General features: G+C 40.9%; 1 protein-coding gene and 1 non-coding gene across 2 annotated transcripts; one reads left to right on the forward strand and one right to left on the reverse strand.

Moving 5' to 3' along the window:
- Positions 1 to 35: 35 nt before the first annotated feature.
- Positions 36 to 14,470, reverse strand: LOC121199866 (nuclear receptor coactivator 7). The gene is made up of 17 exons (XM_041064841.1): positions 14,376 to 14,470; positions 13,189 to 13,403; positions 9,847 to 10,004; positions 7,835 to 7,905; positions 7,610 to 7,717; positions 7,417 to 7,518; positions 6,549 to 6,674; positions 6,019 to 6,203; positions 5,340 to 5,494; positions 4,411 to 5,007; positions 4,027 to 4,198; positions 3,684 to 3,831; positions 3,378 to 3,503; positions 3,111 to 3,263; positions 2,141 to 2,236; positions 1,978 to 2,051; positions 36 to 1,811 (listed from the first exon to the last, which is right to left on the reverse strand). Exons 2-17 carry the CDS (start codon positions 13,224 to 13,226, stop codon positions 1,676 to 1,678), a joined length of 2,445 nt encoding a protein of 814 aa, XP_040920775.1. The 5' UTR covers positions 13,227 to 13,403; positions 14,376 to 14,470; the 3' UTR covers positions 36 to 1,675.
- A 187-nt stretch (positions 14,471 to 14,657) lies between these two features.
- Positions 14,658 to 14,729, forward strand: trnae-cuc. Its single transcript has one exon. It is a non-coding gene; the product is annotated as a tRNA-Glu (tRNA).
- The last annotated feature ends 29 nt before the right edge of the window (positions 14,730 to 14,758 follow it).

Below are 14,758 nucleotides of genomic sequence, written 5' to 3' on the forward strand. Positions count from 1 at the left end.
AGCTGAACACAAACAACAGGACCCATTAGCGTATATGTAGATATTTAACATTTATTTAAGTTTAAATGTGGTTGCCATAACAACACAATAAATAGATCCTTAGTGATATCACAGAACACAGCAGTTTTGGATTCACAAGAAATAATACTTAGGGAGCATTCACAGTAACAACACTGAACAGCTACAGACAACAGAGCTCATTTTCACAATGAAGCGAAAACTGGCATTAGTGAATAGTATGGCATGTATCATAACAATGGTGTCAGACATTTGCAGTATTGCATATTCATGCACTACAAGCCTGTGTCATATACACTGGATATAAACGAATGTTTCTCTTCCATGTTAGTAGATCTGAATTTTTAAGTCAGTGGCATATCAGAGTGCAAAAACAGATGATCCCTTTTCCACCCATTTTTAAAGTAAAGCAGAGGCTGACCTGCGGTCGCACAGGCAGCTTCCCTCCTGTAGTGGTGATTAAACAACATTCAGTAACAAATTTTACACTGAAGAAATGCTTAATTACACAGGGCCACAACACAGCTTGGATTCTTAATTAATCCTGTAGTGCAAAGTGACATCATGTTAAAACTCTACTGGCTGTAACTCTCTCAACAATGACCACAAATGAAAATCGAAGAGATAAGATTAGTCAGCGGGAGAAATGAATTCAATACTGGCAATAATTATTTCTAGTGCTTGTTGGGTCCAATCAGAAACAGAAAGATTGAGGACTACATTTTTATAAAAGTAGAGCCATTTAAAAAAAATTATTTGTAAAAACAGAATGTAAAAATAAAATGCAAAAATAAAAAATCTAAAATATTTTATAAAATAAGACGAGCTCACAACAAAGATGAAATTAAAAAGAACTTATTTGGTCACTGCAGACGTTTCCTGGCTTCATCACTTGTTTTGGATTGTACGGGGAATGAAAACTTTATATGTGGTAATGAGGAAATGCATTGCGACATTCTCATTCGGTTAATATAAAATTCAAAATAAAGACGGCCTTCAGAAGAAGCGCAACACTCCCATTGTAAACAATTACTACATTTCCCGCACTGAATTTAATGGTGGAGGATCAAAAATCCTTCCTGGTGTTTTCCACTTTCCTTCAAGTTTCTAATTCACTTCTTTGTTACGTAATCCTGTACATTCCCAAACATACAAATTGCATCAACCATTATTTCTGCACAAACCTACAGTATTATAGGACATCTTATTCTTTCATACACACTTAAAATCTGCTCTTTTTGGGTTTTCTCATCAGCCCCCTCTCTCCTCAGAAGCTTATGGTGGTAAGGCAGTTTGCATGCTGGGAAAAATTGGGGCCATTGTCGCATGTCTAAGGCAGCCAATGAACTGAGGGCAACCGCATTTTCTCACACTTCCACCTTTGAAGGGAAGGATGAACCAGACTTAAACTGGCCAGCCTCCCTACAGGTCAAACCCATGTCAGAACAGGCTACAGAAGACTGACGTTTCCGCTCTGTTTTCAGTTATGAAACATGAAAACTCCACAGGCTGCTTTGTCTGTCTTGTCTCACAGGACATTTAGTGTCATTGTGGGGTAGCTAGGTTTGCCTCCAAGTGGTGCGTAATAGACTTGGGGGTGTTTGGGGTCGTGGAGCGGCGCGTGAATGTAGAAGTAGCTAGAATAGAGCAGGTCAGGCTACTCGAAGGTCCAGACCTCCAAACTGTGGATGCTGAAGTCCTGCTGGGCTGAGAGTGGCTGGTTGTTAAACGTCGCGCATTTGGTGGTGGTGCCTCGGTACAGCTCGGCGTCCAGCCACAGACCCAGCTGACCACTGCGCAGCAAAGGGCAGAGACACAGGAGGGAAAATGGGAATGATAAAAAGATTTACTTTATGTGATGAGAAAACCCTTTGCTGTCCAAGAGTGTAATAACTTTGTTCTCAGCTACAAATTTACTTATGAGCTACAGTTATTTTCTACTGAGCTGGTAGAGCTTACCCTCCTCCTCCCATCTGCAAAGAATCTGTATTGCCTTTCACAAAATATGAATTCTCCCCCGTCCATCGGTACACCTGAAAATAAACAACAAAAAATGTCTGAATTTGCTGTTTGAGGAACAAAGCTAAATACCAAAAATTAGTTCTAAAACCAAATTACAAACCTTGATTTCAGGGCAGAAGCTGTAGAGGAACGTCTCTCCTGTGCCATAGCAGTGTTCACTCACTCTGAAGGGATGAGTTGAGAACGCCCCAAATATCTGTGATAAGAGTCAGAATTAATTGAGGATGAAAATACTATTCCCTTGGGGAGGAAAAATAAGAACAAGCTTGCGTATACTTTACCTGATTGTTTCAACTAGTAATTAAACCCAAATTATTCAGATATTGGAAGTTTTTAGTAAAGTGTATTTTTCTGCCACAAGGTGTCGCCAAAGTCAGAAATGGTTTATATCCTAAACACAGGGGCACAATGAGATGAACTGTCCTTTGTGTTGCTCTGGGAGGATGAAACTTAATTAACAACAAAAGGGTTGAGAGTGTACATGGATAATGCTGCCTTGACAGGGTTAAAGAGACCGCTGATAAAGAAAGGATCCATCCCCTGACTTGTGACGGACAAAATCAGGGACTGTGCAGTCCCTGACAAAATCAGGGACTGTGCAGTCCCTGATTTTGAAAAGGAGATCAAATTAAACAGAAACCCCTTGTAATAAAAGAAACACAGCAACTACACAATTTTGCAAACTACTGTTTAAAAGCAGGAGAAGATCTCTATTTGTTTGGGAAATTTCTGAAAACCTTTACAGTAATGATTAATGCATGTTGTTGTTGGAGTCTTTTTCAGACCATTACTCTGCACTCTTATAAGCAGTGTAATGGGGCTGACATACTCAACACATGGTGAGCTGAGATGGACCCAGAGCAAGAGACATACACATAGACAAAAAACATAGAAATCACATGGAAATAACCTGGAACCAAATCATAATAAACACATACCCACAAAGAAGTATGAATGCCATCTACTGATGATTAGCAGTCATTGCATTTGACTGCTATTCATCTACTCTATGATCAGCCAGTGAGTCCCTGGTCATTTACACACTGTAAATCCAGATGGGCAGTATCTACCTGGTTATCCATGTCTTTGATGACCAGCAGAACAGGACTGTCCACATCTGCCAGGTTTCTGTACAGAGTCTTGAGGCTGGTCCCATGTTTCACAGTGCTGTACGCCAGTCTCCAGGGGTAACCCTGCACACGGGCTGGCAGGCGACAGGCAAGCTGGAGGGCAACCAGATCATCAGATTAAGAGGAGTACTGATCAGTGTGTTGCATATTTCTTCCTCAAATTTTAATCATTTTCATAACAGGAAACGGGTCATTTTATTTAATTACCTTCTCAATATGTGTGTCCTGCAGCAGTTCACTGGTATCACTGAGTATGGGCAGTGCATCCACAGACAAGTCTCCGTCACAGCTGCCAAAACTCTGCCTGCGCTTAGCCTCATCAATGGTAATGATCTAGGAGCAAAAGAAGTTTATAAGCAGGTCAATATGCGAGAGAAATCAATGGCACTAAGACCTTATTGACTACAGGAAGCGGAGCATTGCTCATAAATAAAGCTAATTTGAAATTAGTACATACAAAAACCGAAGCCAAAAACAGCACGTGTACAAAGTGGCTGTTTCCACTCATCTCACCTCCCAGCTGCAAGATGCAGGGTCACTGAAGAAGTTATCGATCATGTCAAGCTCATCTTTCTCCACCACAACAAAGCCCTGCTCTCGAGCCTCCTTCCCGTACACATCCGGAGACCACTGCACAAAAAATGCGTAGAGATGGTCCACCCTGGAAAACACACATACAGTGTTTTAGTGAGGCTAAAAATCAAGAAAAGCTGGCTCACAGACAGTTTATGGTTTTTGCAGGATTCAAAATCAACCAGGCTTTTTAAAGCAACCACAGTTTTTATTTATTTCAGTGCTGGATTTCAGCAAGACAATGTACTTAAATTTATTTATGGATGGCATGTTATCATCCCACCTTTCTTGTGGCACAGCGAACCAGTATTCTGGCTGCTTTCCTCTGCCCCCAAAGGAGTGGGCAGGACTAGAGGTCATGCCAGTAGCAAAGGACTTCCTCATTGGCTTTCCCACTTTGAAGCAGAGGAACATTGGAGGGTTTTTACTCTTCTCTTCTGATGAAAACAGCATGTCTACACAGAACAGGGAATCAAAAAAGAGAGAACATTTGGTTAGTTTAATGCCAAGCTCCTTTATTTTATTTCTATCTCTCAAAAGTGCCCTTAAATCTCAAATTTCTTTTTTGATGCGGGCATGCTTTGCTGTTGATATTCAACATATAAGTTGAATGTCAAGAAACAAACAACCACAATAACTGATTCTATATGCAGTTTATAATTTCTACCTTCTATTGGAGCTTGCATCCTCTCCATCAGCCATGACTTGACCTCTGCTTCATAGTTTTTCTTCCGCCTCTCCTCCTCACTGAGTTCGTCCCTCACTGCTGATCTGTCTGGGCTTTGTCTCTTAGGACTAGAGTTCCCACGAACCTCTGCAACCTCAGTCAGACTCAGCTTCCTGTTTTGGTCCACTGGTGCGCTGATTATTTTATCATTAACACCATTAAGCAGCTCTTCGGTCCCTTTAGGTTTGATATCTTTGGTTTCGGTTACCTCTTGGTTTGTGGATTTTTCACCCTGTTTTTCAGTCTCTGAGGAGGATTGTAGAGACTCTCCATCCTCAATGGAGCTGCTCTGAGCTACACCTTCATCTTCTTCATCATCCAGCCTCCCTTTAGTTTGATCAAGCATCGACTTGTCCTGGGAGTCCCCTGGGTCTGGGCAGCTTGGTCCTTGGAGTTTCTGTTGGTCCCTGCTGATAATGCTGGGGGTTCTGGAGGACCCTCCCTCTGCTTCCTCAGTGCTCCCATTGACAGTGGGCTCCAAGTCTGTGAATCCTTCATCTGACGGAGACTTCTGTGTCTGCTCTCCCTCTGTACTCCCTGGTATTCAGAAGTTAAATCAAGCTTTGTTTAAACACATTTTATTCTAGGGCTCCATCTAAAGATTATTTTCATTATAAATACTTAATTTCAATATTTTGCTGAAACTTAACCTTGATGAAGAGTTAGTGATAGTGAAAGGAAGCTAAATGTTTGGCCACATGATTCACAAATTACTTTCATTATTTAACTAGACAAATAAAAAGAGAAAAATATACAAAAACTGTTGTTTCAGCCGATGCTGGATAGTTTATCTAGGTTAAAAGACATAAGCCAGAATAACCACCCCCTCAAACGATCATAAAAGCCAGCACCTGATGATCTGATCTTACCAGTTTCAGAGAGGGTTGATTCAATGTCATCCAAGACTATTGGTCGCTTTGAATCCAGCGCTTCATAGCGGCTGAAGGGGTTTAGGTCCCGCTCTGACGGCAGCTGCTCCCACTCACCCGGCCTGTACACAGGACATAGATCCTGGGGTAGGTCTCTGTGTGGTCACCAGGCACCACACATACCGCACCGCAAACGTGGATGAAAATGAAAAAGGGAAAAAAAAAAAAAAACAAGGACAGGTGCAACAGAAATTAAAAATTAAAAATGACCAAAATGATAAACAACTCAAAAAATAAAGGAACAAATGTGATGAAACGGCAAATTACTTAAATCAGAATAAAACAATGAAGAACCAATTAAATATGTAAGATTAAAAATTACAAACTAAATCAACTGAAATCTGAGAGGGATTTTTTTTAACTTGGATCTTTGCAGGCAAGATCGGGTGGAAACAAAGGTGCTTGATAAAAAAGATGAACTAAGAAATGTGGTCAAGAGGGAAATGTGAAAAGTTTTTTAAAAATCAGAGGGATTTGGTACAAACGGCTTCATTGTTTACAAGTACAAGAAAAACAAACTGGAGGGAGGAACAAAAATGAGGAATAAGAACTGAGGTATGGAAGGAGAACGGTTACAAAAGAGGGAAATGAGGAAACGGAGCTGCTGGGGAGTTCTTACGATGGCAGGGCGTCTTTGAGCTTCATGCGTGACACATCATCATACAGCGCTACAGAGACGACCTCCTGCATAGGGCAAATGAGGCCATACTCCTCACAGCCATGCTCAATCACCAGAGGGTCCGACTTGTGGGGGTCAAACATGATGTTGTTGGGGGTCACAATCAGGACGCCTCCCACCACTCCCTGCGAAGATTACAATAACACAAGGAGAGACAACAGAGAGCTTTTATCAAAAACAACCAACATGTATGAGTGGTACCTCCTGGATACAATTTGAATTAGGCCAATATTTTAGTTATTAATTAATTGAGATATTATTACACACCGAGTAATGTGTGTACTTACATATTTTCCATATATGAATATGTGAGATACAGTGATCAAAGTGATCAAATTTGTTTTTTTTTCCTGTAAATCACTTAAACGATTGATCGATTAACAAATTTGTCACTGATCCACAAAAAATGAGGATTCTCAGCATGAATTTCAATTATAACCTGACATCACTGTGTTTTCCAGGCTTCTTACCATGCCATCAGTGAAATATTTGCAGCTCATCTTGATGAATTTAACAGTTGACGGGCTCTCGTCCTCTGAGTTTGGGGAGAGCTCACGCCGGATGGATTTTGCTGACCTGCAGTCTGAAATGCCATCCTGGTGGACACAGAAAAACAGATCAGAGACAGATCTGATGGTTATGCTTTTCTGTGGTATAACGTCTTTTAAGTGTGTAATGCCCGTGTGGTTTCAGACCTTTAATGATTCAGATTCAGAGACTTTAGGCCACCAAAGCCAAACATCTGTTACCAACTTTTTAAAATAATGTTATGTCTGAAGCTACTTTTTCACTTGACTGCCAAATGCTGGTAGACTAAATTACCCTCCACTGCAAACTGGCAAAAGATTCAGTCTCTGCTCTTTTTGCACTAATCATTAAAATCGGCTCACTCATACCATGGATTAAATTTGTAATCCATCATGGCAGGGAGCAGAATTTTAATTATAAGAGAACAATATAACATTTTGCACCATCAGGGTCATAATTTTACGTATATACAATAGTCTCATAGTTGGAACCAGTGTAGATAGACCATTCTGGACAAAAGTTTGACCTCTAATTTAACAATGTGTTAGATAATTGTTAGAAGACAAATTACCACTACCTGATGTGTTTAACATAACATTAAATAAAGTAATATAGGCAATTATAACAGTAAGACCAAATGTTGATATTTGTTTTTATGATTTTTGGGGCGTTTCGCCTTTATTGGATCATTTCAGAGTGAATATTCAGACAGGAAATAATTCCTTGGCCAGAATCTCACTGTCAAAAGAACAAGATAAATGCCTTTTTAACACACTTGGTCCTAAATGGTGAAAAATGTTTTTCACTTACATGTGATGGGTTCTCAGACAAACCATTTGTGAAGGTGGGATCAGAGGAACTTGGAGACTTTAAGTCAGTTTCTGACTGGCTCACATCAGGGACAAACAGCTTCTGTTGTCGGGACGAGCAACCAATGATCAGCGAGTCGGATAAATAGTGAGGAGACTGAAGCAGCATAATGTGGTGCTGTCTGTGTTCTCACCTGACCGGGGTAGATGCTGCGAGAAAAGAGCTTGTTCAGCTGGACCAGTTTGTTTGGGGTGATGTTGAACTTGAGAGCGATACTGTTGAGGGAATCGTTAGGTCCCACCTGAAAGAAGAGATCAGCTCCTCTGAGAAAATACTACATGATGCAATCCACAACCTTGGTTTCAGTCTGAAACATCTTACCTAAAAAAAGAAGTGTTATCACTGTAATGTTACTCACAATAAACTCCACTGTCCCTGGTGGCCTCCTCTTCTCCCTCTTTGTCTGATTGTTAATTTTACAGCCATCATCTGAGAGAGAAACAGAAAAAGAGAGAAGGATTTTGCAGATGGAGGAAAAAGTCAACCTGACAATAATCTCACAGGAAAAAAAAACACAATTACTCTTGAGAGATCAATAAATTTATGTCTTTATTCTGTCAACCCCATACTGTCTAGGTTTATGACGTATATATTTCTAATAATCAAGTGATTCTAACTTTTTACAGTAAACAATAAAAAAAGCCCCTCCAATGAGGCCAATACAAAGACATTCTGAAGCAGAGGACTTTCTACATAATCTTTAGTTAACAACCTTTTGATTCAGTATCAGTGCTCGTTTGTCCTCTTTTGTTATCTAGGCTTGAAAACACACACACACACAGAAGCAGTTATCGTAAATATACACACAATCCGACACTTGTAGTAGACAAGGTCCACAGTCAGCATTTTCTTCTTGGCAAGAACACAGAAGCTATTAGCACACCACTCCCTTCTGCCTCTTCCATAGAAACGGAGGGCATGACTAAGCATTAGACAACCAGACTCTTGCTGCATCTCATCTTTACTGTGCTGAAAATCAAAGACAAAATCACAGTCACTTGTGTGAAATCCTGGAACTTCTCCACTGACTTTGCACTGGGGCGTGCCTGCTGATACACTGTGCACGATGTGGTCGTTTACCTGAAAGCACATGTAACCTAGAGAGATAGGTTTTGTTTAAGATGGCAGAACATCATATCTGATACGATGAGCTGCAGGCATGTGATGGTGTAGTTTTATTAAAACACATACTGCAGAGTTTAAACAGCTGGCTGTCACACTGCATATCTGAGTCCATATCACCACCAAAACGCCACGTTTGGTGATGACTTATGCTACAAACAAACCCAACAACACGTGATAGCGTGACGATTGCAGAAAACCAACTTGAAATCACTGATTAAAACCGTCTGTCTGAGTTGCTCATATTGTAACAGTAACAGTTTTTAACAGGTTGTATTAGTTATATACAGTAACATATTCATATTTATATGTCAAAGATGTTAGTACCTGAAGCAGAAATTAAGGGCACTATAGAATTTCTGCTGTGATTTAACACTAACAGCAACTCTCAGTACTCACGAGCTTTGTTAATACAGCGGTTAAAATGTCATCAATAGCACAGGATAAAGGTTATGCAACATCCTGTTTAAAACTGCTGAGGTTATTTTGCCACAAATGGTCTTTTCACCACAAACGGTTCCCAACAAAGAAGACCCTTTAGCTGTATGTCAGTCAGAGGGAAATATTTCAAATTAAAAAAGGAAGGAATACTGACACCGCTACTGTAAACTGGCAGATTGCCTGTCTTAAAATGAAAAGTTATACAGAGCAACAAAACAAAACCAAAAAACCCTTTTGTTAAGACAACAAAATGATTTGGGAGTTTTGAATGAAGCCATCACACCAAGGTTAACTGTATTTGCCATAACAGCAAACTATGACTAGAATATGTAACTTCATTATAATTCTGATGGATTTTACCCTGTGATCGTGTGGAGTGTTGTTCCAGGAATATTGTGCATTAAAGCAATGATGTGCCATTTGTTGCGCTGCCAAATGAATCAGTTTTTTATTATGTCACAGTCACTTTGTGTGAGAGTGGTAAGAGTGGTGGTGAACAGAAGGCTTGCTCTCTAAAAGGCTTAGCTACATGACGAAGAGCTAATCACCAGCTAGAAGTGGAGCCCTACTGTATCTGAAAGCCACAGGATAACATCAGTGGAAACCTTTAAGTCTGCTGATAATAACAAAGTGAAAATGCAGATTGCTTTAAATAATACATAAATATATAAATAATATATATATTTATTTAACTGTATCTGAAGTCAATTAGAAGCTTCAGGGTGAGCTTCAACATCTCAGAATGATTTTTTATTGAGGTGATTTTGCACTGAAATCTTTGTTGAGAGATTTTGATGCAGGTCTCACCTGAGCCTGCAGGTGCTTTTGTTGTTACTCTCTGCACGTCTGTCTTCTTGTTGGGATCGCTGTCATTCGGGACGTCTGGACAGGAGATGATTGCCGGATTCTGCTCATTCACGTTCTTGTCTGATTGACTCTGCCTGAGCTGTCGCCGCCTCTTCAGCCTGATGGGATGCCAGAGGAGAAGGATTTGTTTACATCCACTCGTTAAGTAGACTATAGAAAACAAAGCACTGTAGATGGCTGCTCTTGTTATAACTCATGCAATGATAACTCTCACTGTTGACAACAACATAGACACCTCATACTTGTCTGATGCCTAATGTCATCAAAAAGTATAACACACTCGAGTTGTGAATTCAGATCTTCTGTCCAAGTACTGTTATTGTGCGAAAAGTTATCCCACTGGGGTTAAACTTCTTTCTCTTTACTTTGCAGTGTCAGCTGTACTTTCCTCTCACACTGTCCTTTCTCTGTGTTTAATCATTAATAGGCAAGGAGATGATGAAATGGCGTCTCCAGGCCGTGTTGGGGTTCAGCAAAGGGGGGGGGGGGGGAGGGGCACTGCAGTGCAGTGGAACAGCATGTTAGTGCTGCACTTAAGGATGACGCACGCTCTATAAGACCCACTGAAACCTTAAGTGTGGATATGAGTATGTAAAAAAAAAAAAAAGGAAAAAGATAAGACCAAATTGATTTATCAAATGCTTTGAGTAATAGGGGTAGTGTTGCACTGCGCAGCCCTGGACAAAGGAAGAATAAGAGAAAAGCGAAAACAGAAGCGTCTTAAGTGTTCAAGTGCCTTAATGGAAACCCAAGAGTGGGTCGATAAGGCTGCAGACAGACAGAGCTCAGGCCTCTCCCACAGCCTCAGGTCACTCTCCCACTTTAACCGATGCAGCACACATCTGGTAGTGAACTCAAGAATCCGCAGACGCATTCTCTTAAGACCTGTCTGTTTCACTGTGGGGGACTTCTCAGAGTCTCCCAATCACTCTCTCCCTGTCATCTTGTTATATTACCTCTCTTTTCTTCCCTCAAATCAACTGTGGCACAATGACAGAGGAAGCAAAATACTGTAAGTAACAATTAAAAATTAAAATATAAATTACAAACCCTGGCACTTAAATAGTTCAAAAGACAATAGCATTTATCTGTATGTTTAATATAATGACAACAAAGCACAGTTTCAGTCTCATCAGACCATGGAACACTTTTCCACTCTGTTTCAGTGTCTCCCACATATCTTTTGGCAAACACTGGCCACGATGTTGTGTGTTGTGCTGTGTGACTTTTCTCAACAGCCATAAAGCTGAGACTGGTCAAATCACCAAGGCAACAGTTACTTCATGCGCAGTGTCTCTCTCTATCTCAGAGATGGGGCTCTGTAGCTTCTTCAGAGTTGCCATGAACCTCTTGGTAGCTTCAGTCACAAGTATCCTTCTCAAAGTGTGTCTCACAGTCTGCTCTAGAAAAACACATAGCTGTGTCACATTCTTTCCAATTTTCAATGTATGGTCTTACTGTACTTAGTGTACATTCAGTGCCCTGACACTACAACTATTGCATCTTCATCTTCAGGATGTCATTTTTCTAGGGAATTAACCAAGCACATTTAACCTAAAATCCCTTGTTTTACTTTGACAATAGAGTCTTTTGTCATAATTACATTTACTGGGGCTTCAGTGTTATAAAACAATAAAACATGAGAAAGTTCATGGTGGGTTAATACTTTTTATTGGCTTTTACTGTATGTGTGTGTCTCACAATGACCTTCGCTCTATTTGTCAGGAAGCAAAGCACCATATGGTGCAAGTAGCAGGAGAGCCACATGTTAAAGCAGTAGCTGTGTTGGGAGATAAGCCTTATTTTCCTTCCTTGCATGTCCACTCTGTGCATACAGGCACAATGTGTCTATCTTTACAGAAGTAGAGGTCTGCATGAATCTGATTGCACCTTTCCATGGTTATTGTGCTGCTAACTCCCACGGGTTTACACATTGTCTTTTCAGAAAAACACCATCCCTAACACAAAGCCTGAATCCATTAAAATCTAACACACTGCCTACCTAACAATTAGAGGTTGTCTGGCCTGTGATGCCATCACAAAGTAATTTCTCTCCATAATGTAATATGTTCAACATAAGCCAATTAGATGAAGAAAAAACACAAGACAAACTGCAGGTTTGGACCAGTCAGTCAGTGTCGCCAGAACGGGTAATCTGAGACATTTTAAGAAAGAATAAAAGCCATTAGGCTACACAGCCCCACAACATCCATCAAGTCTACATTCAACAGCTTTGCTATTAGCGCGTGACCACTGCTTATCTATAAATGAACTTGTTTAGCTGGTTTTGGGAACATTTCCTTGTTCATCTTAAAGGCCTTAATTTTCAAGCAGAGGAGGAGCAATATAAGTCTGGGTTAAGGCTTTTTAGACACATTCAAACCATATTATACAGAAGTCCACCACCTAATCCCATTTATTAACTCTGATTATTCACTCAGCTTTCTAAAACAAACACCTGCCGGCAGTTCCTTAGTTAGTTACTCATGCAATTCTATGAAACACTTCATCTGTGTAGATGTCGGAAACAGGGAGGGCTGCCCTTTGTTCGTAACCTGACGATTTCTTGTTAGTCAATGTACCGTAGCTGTGACAAATCTCTTTCCACACATTTTCTGCTATCATGTTTCACAATGCTGCCAAAATCCAACTTTAAAGTCAACATCATCCCAGTGGGTCAATTTATGCAAGGACTCTGATGCATGACTTAGAGAATATGAGGCTGTATAAGCTGGGTGCAGCTCAGAGACAGGTGACTTAACAGTTCTGAGCCATGACTCAAAAACAGAAAGTCAAGGCACAAATGACCATGTAGAACAATGAAAAAAGCCACAGTGTCACTTCTAACAAGCAATGCCCAAAAGAAGAGCTCTTTCATAAAAAGATTTGGGACTTTCCATTTCAACATGTGATCTGTGGGCTAAGTGATATGGAAAATCCTACAAATCACACATTTAACAAAAACACTACCTCCAAAATAAACATCTGTGTCAGGAAAGTCAACCATTATTTTTACAAACTGATGCTTGTCATTTGTTGAACTTCACGGTAATGGACGCCTGGTAAGTGGAGCTATTATTTTAGCGTAAATTCTGATATTAACTTGCATAAAACTGACTAGCGCTACATGGTGTATGGAAGCATGCAAAATGCAGATTAAGAACAAATGAGAACTAAATGTCAGGGCTACACATCAGTTCTGCTGCATGAAAAATACCCAAATTAAATGAAAATGAGACAAATTCAAAGTATGCACAAACATACATGCAAACAGTCTCTTACCTGGCAAAATATCCCGGCTTCCTGTCTCTCTTTTCCATCAGGCCAGGGTCCTAAATCTGCATGCAGTCAAGGGCACCCATACAAACATACACCCCTGCAAGCACACATGCACACTCACATATGCACACACAAACCAACTACTCAGTGCGTCCAAGCCAAAAGACAACTTTGGGAAGATCACCTCTCACACTGTGCTCTCACACTTCTTTCTTGTCCTGCAGAGGAAATAAGCAGGGGATTAGAGGGCTCACCAGGTGCCTCATCACTCAACAACACTCACTTGACTGCAAAAGCACAATAACTGATGGTGTAGCCTCATCAGCCTAAGTGGAGGGCGATGAAAGCATCCAATAATAAGCATGTCAGGCCACTCTGCTGACAACGGCTGATCCACAGGAAGGAAAATGCATCACTGTACTGTAGAGGAAAGACACATCTGCTTCTAGTTAACGCTGCCACAGTAAACGTGTTTTATTATGTAAGTATGCTTCACCAGAATAGTAGGGTCTATTATTAGCAGCATCGGTTTGGGAATACAGTTGATGTAAACATTCAGACCGCCATGGCTACACTATCAGCTAACCCTATCACCATAGCGTTAATCGATAACACGCATGTAACACGCCCTGAAGACCAGAAATAAGGCAGCTGCAGTTCATCCACGTGTAGCCTAAAAAATGTTATATAACAGGTAAATGGCTTACCACAGAGGAAAAACCTAAATACCAAGCGATGTTACACCACCTAGCTAGCTACATTCTTCAGTTCGTAGCAGCTTGCTCAGTGGGAAGTTCCTCTATGAGCCGGACCACTGAGCAGCTTTCAGCCTCTTCTTACGGTGCAGCGGCAATAACAAAAGACAAATATCCAGCTGTGCTAATGTGAAAACCGCCTGTGCTACTGCCAGGTCCGAGCAAACACAGGCACGGTGAACAAGGTCCAGTCTCCCAGCTGAGTTAACAGCTGATGCTAACGGTGCCAGCTAGCTACTTTGTTTACAAGACAATAGCAACCTGGTGGAGATGGTGAGGGTATTTTACTCGGTCCAGTCGATAGCCCGATCTTTTTAAAATGAAGCATTCCTGTTCATGTAATCTAGCCTAACGCTGACGCCAAATCCCAATGTGCAAAGATGCATTTAAACGCAAAATTAGCCATAAAACAGGTAGCGAAAATTGCCCACATACCTTGCGTGCATCCTAAAACAGCTAAGGTTTACGGCAAAATGAAACCTCCCTTCACTGCGCCCTCTGGTGTCATGTGCGCTGTTAAACACACGGGAGCTCACCACCTGCTTGTCTGCAGTCATCAGCCATCTAAGTCTATATTGACGGCGGCTCAAGTTAGCTAGGTTGAGGATTTGGTGGTTGGTCGGAAAAATTGGCCAAAAGACAACACAAGTATTAATAGACAACACGTGTTGTACTAACCATCCATAAAAATTACTGTACTTATTTAGTTCTCAACGCTCCCTGGTGGTCTAGTGGTTAGGATTCGGCGCTCTCACCGCCGCGGCCCGGGTTCGATTCCCGGTCAGGGAACTTCTCTTTTCTATCGCTCCACTTCCCCA

This window comes from Toxotes jaculatrix, chromosome 19 (genome assembly GCF_017976425.1).
Source record: "Toxotes jaculatrix isolate fToxJac2 chromosome 19, fToxJac2.pri, whole genome shotgun sequence".
NCBI lineage: Eukaryota > Metazoa > Chordata > Actinopteri > Toxotidae > Toxotes > Toxotes jaculatrix.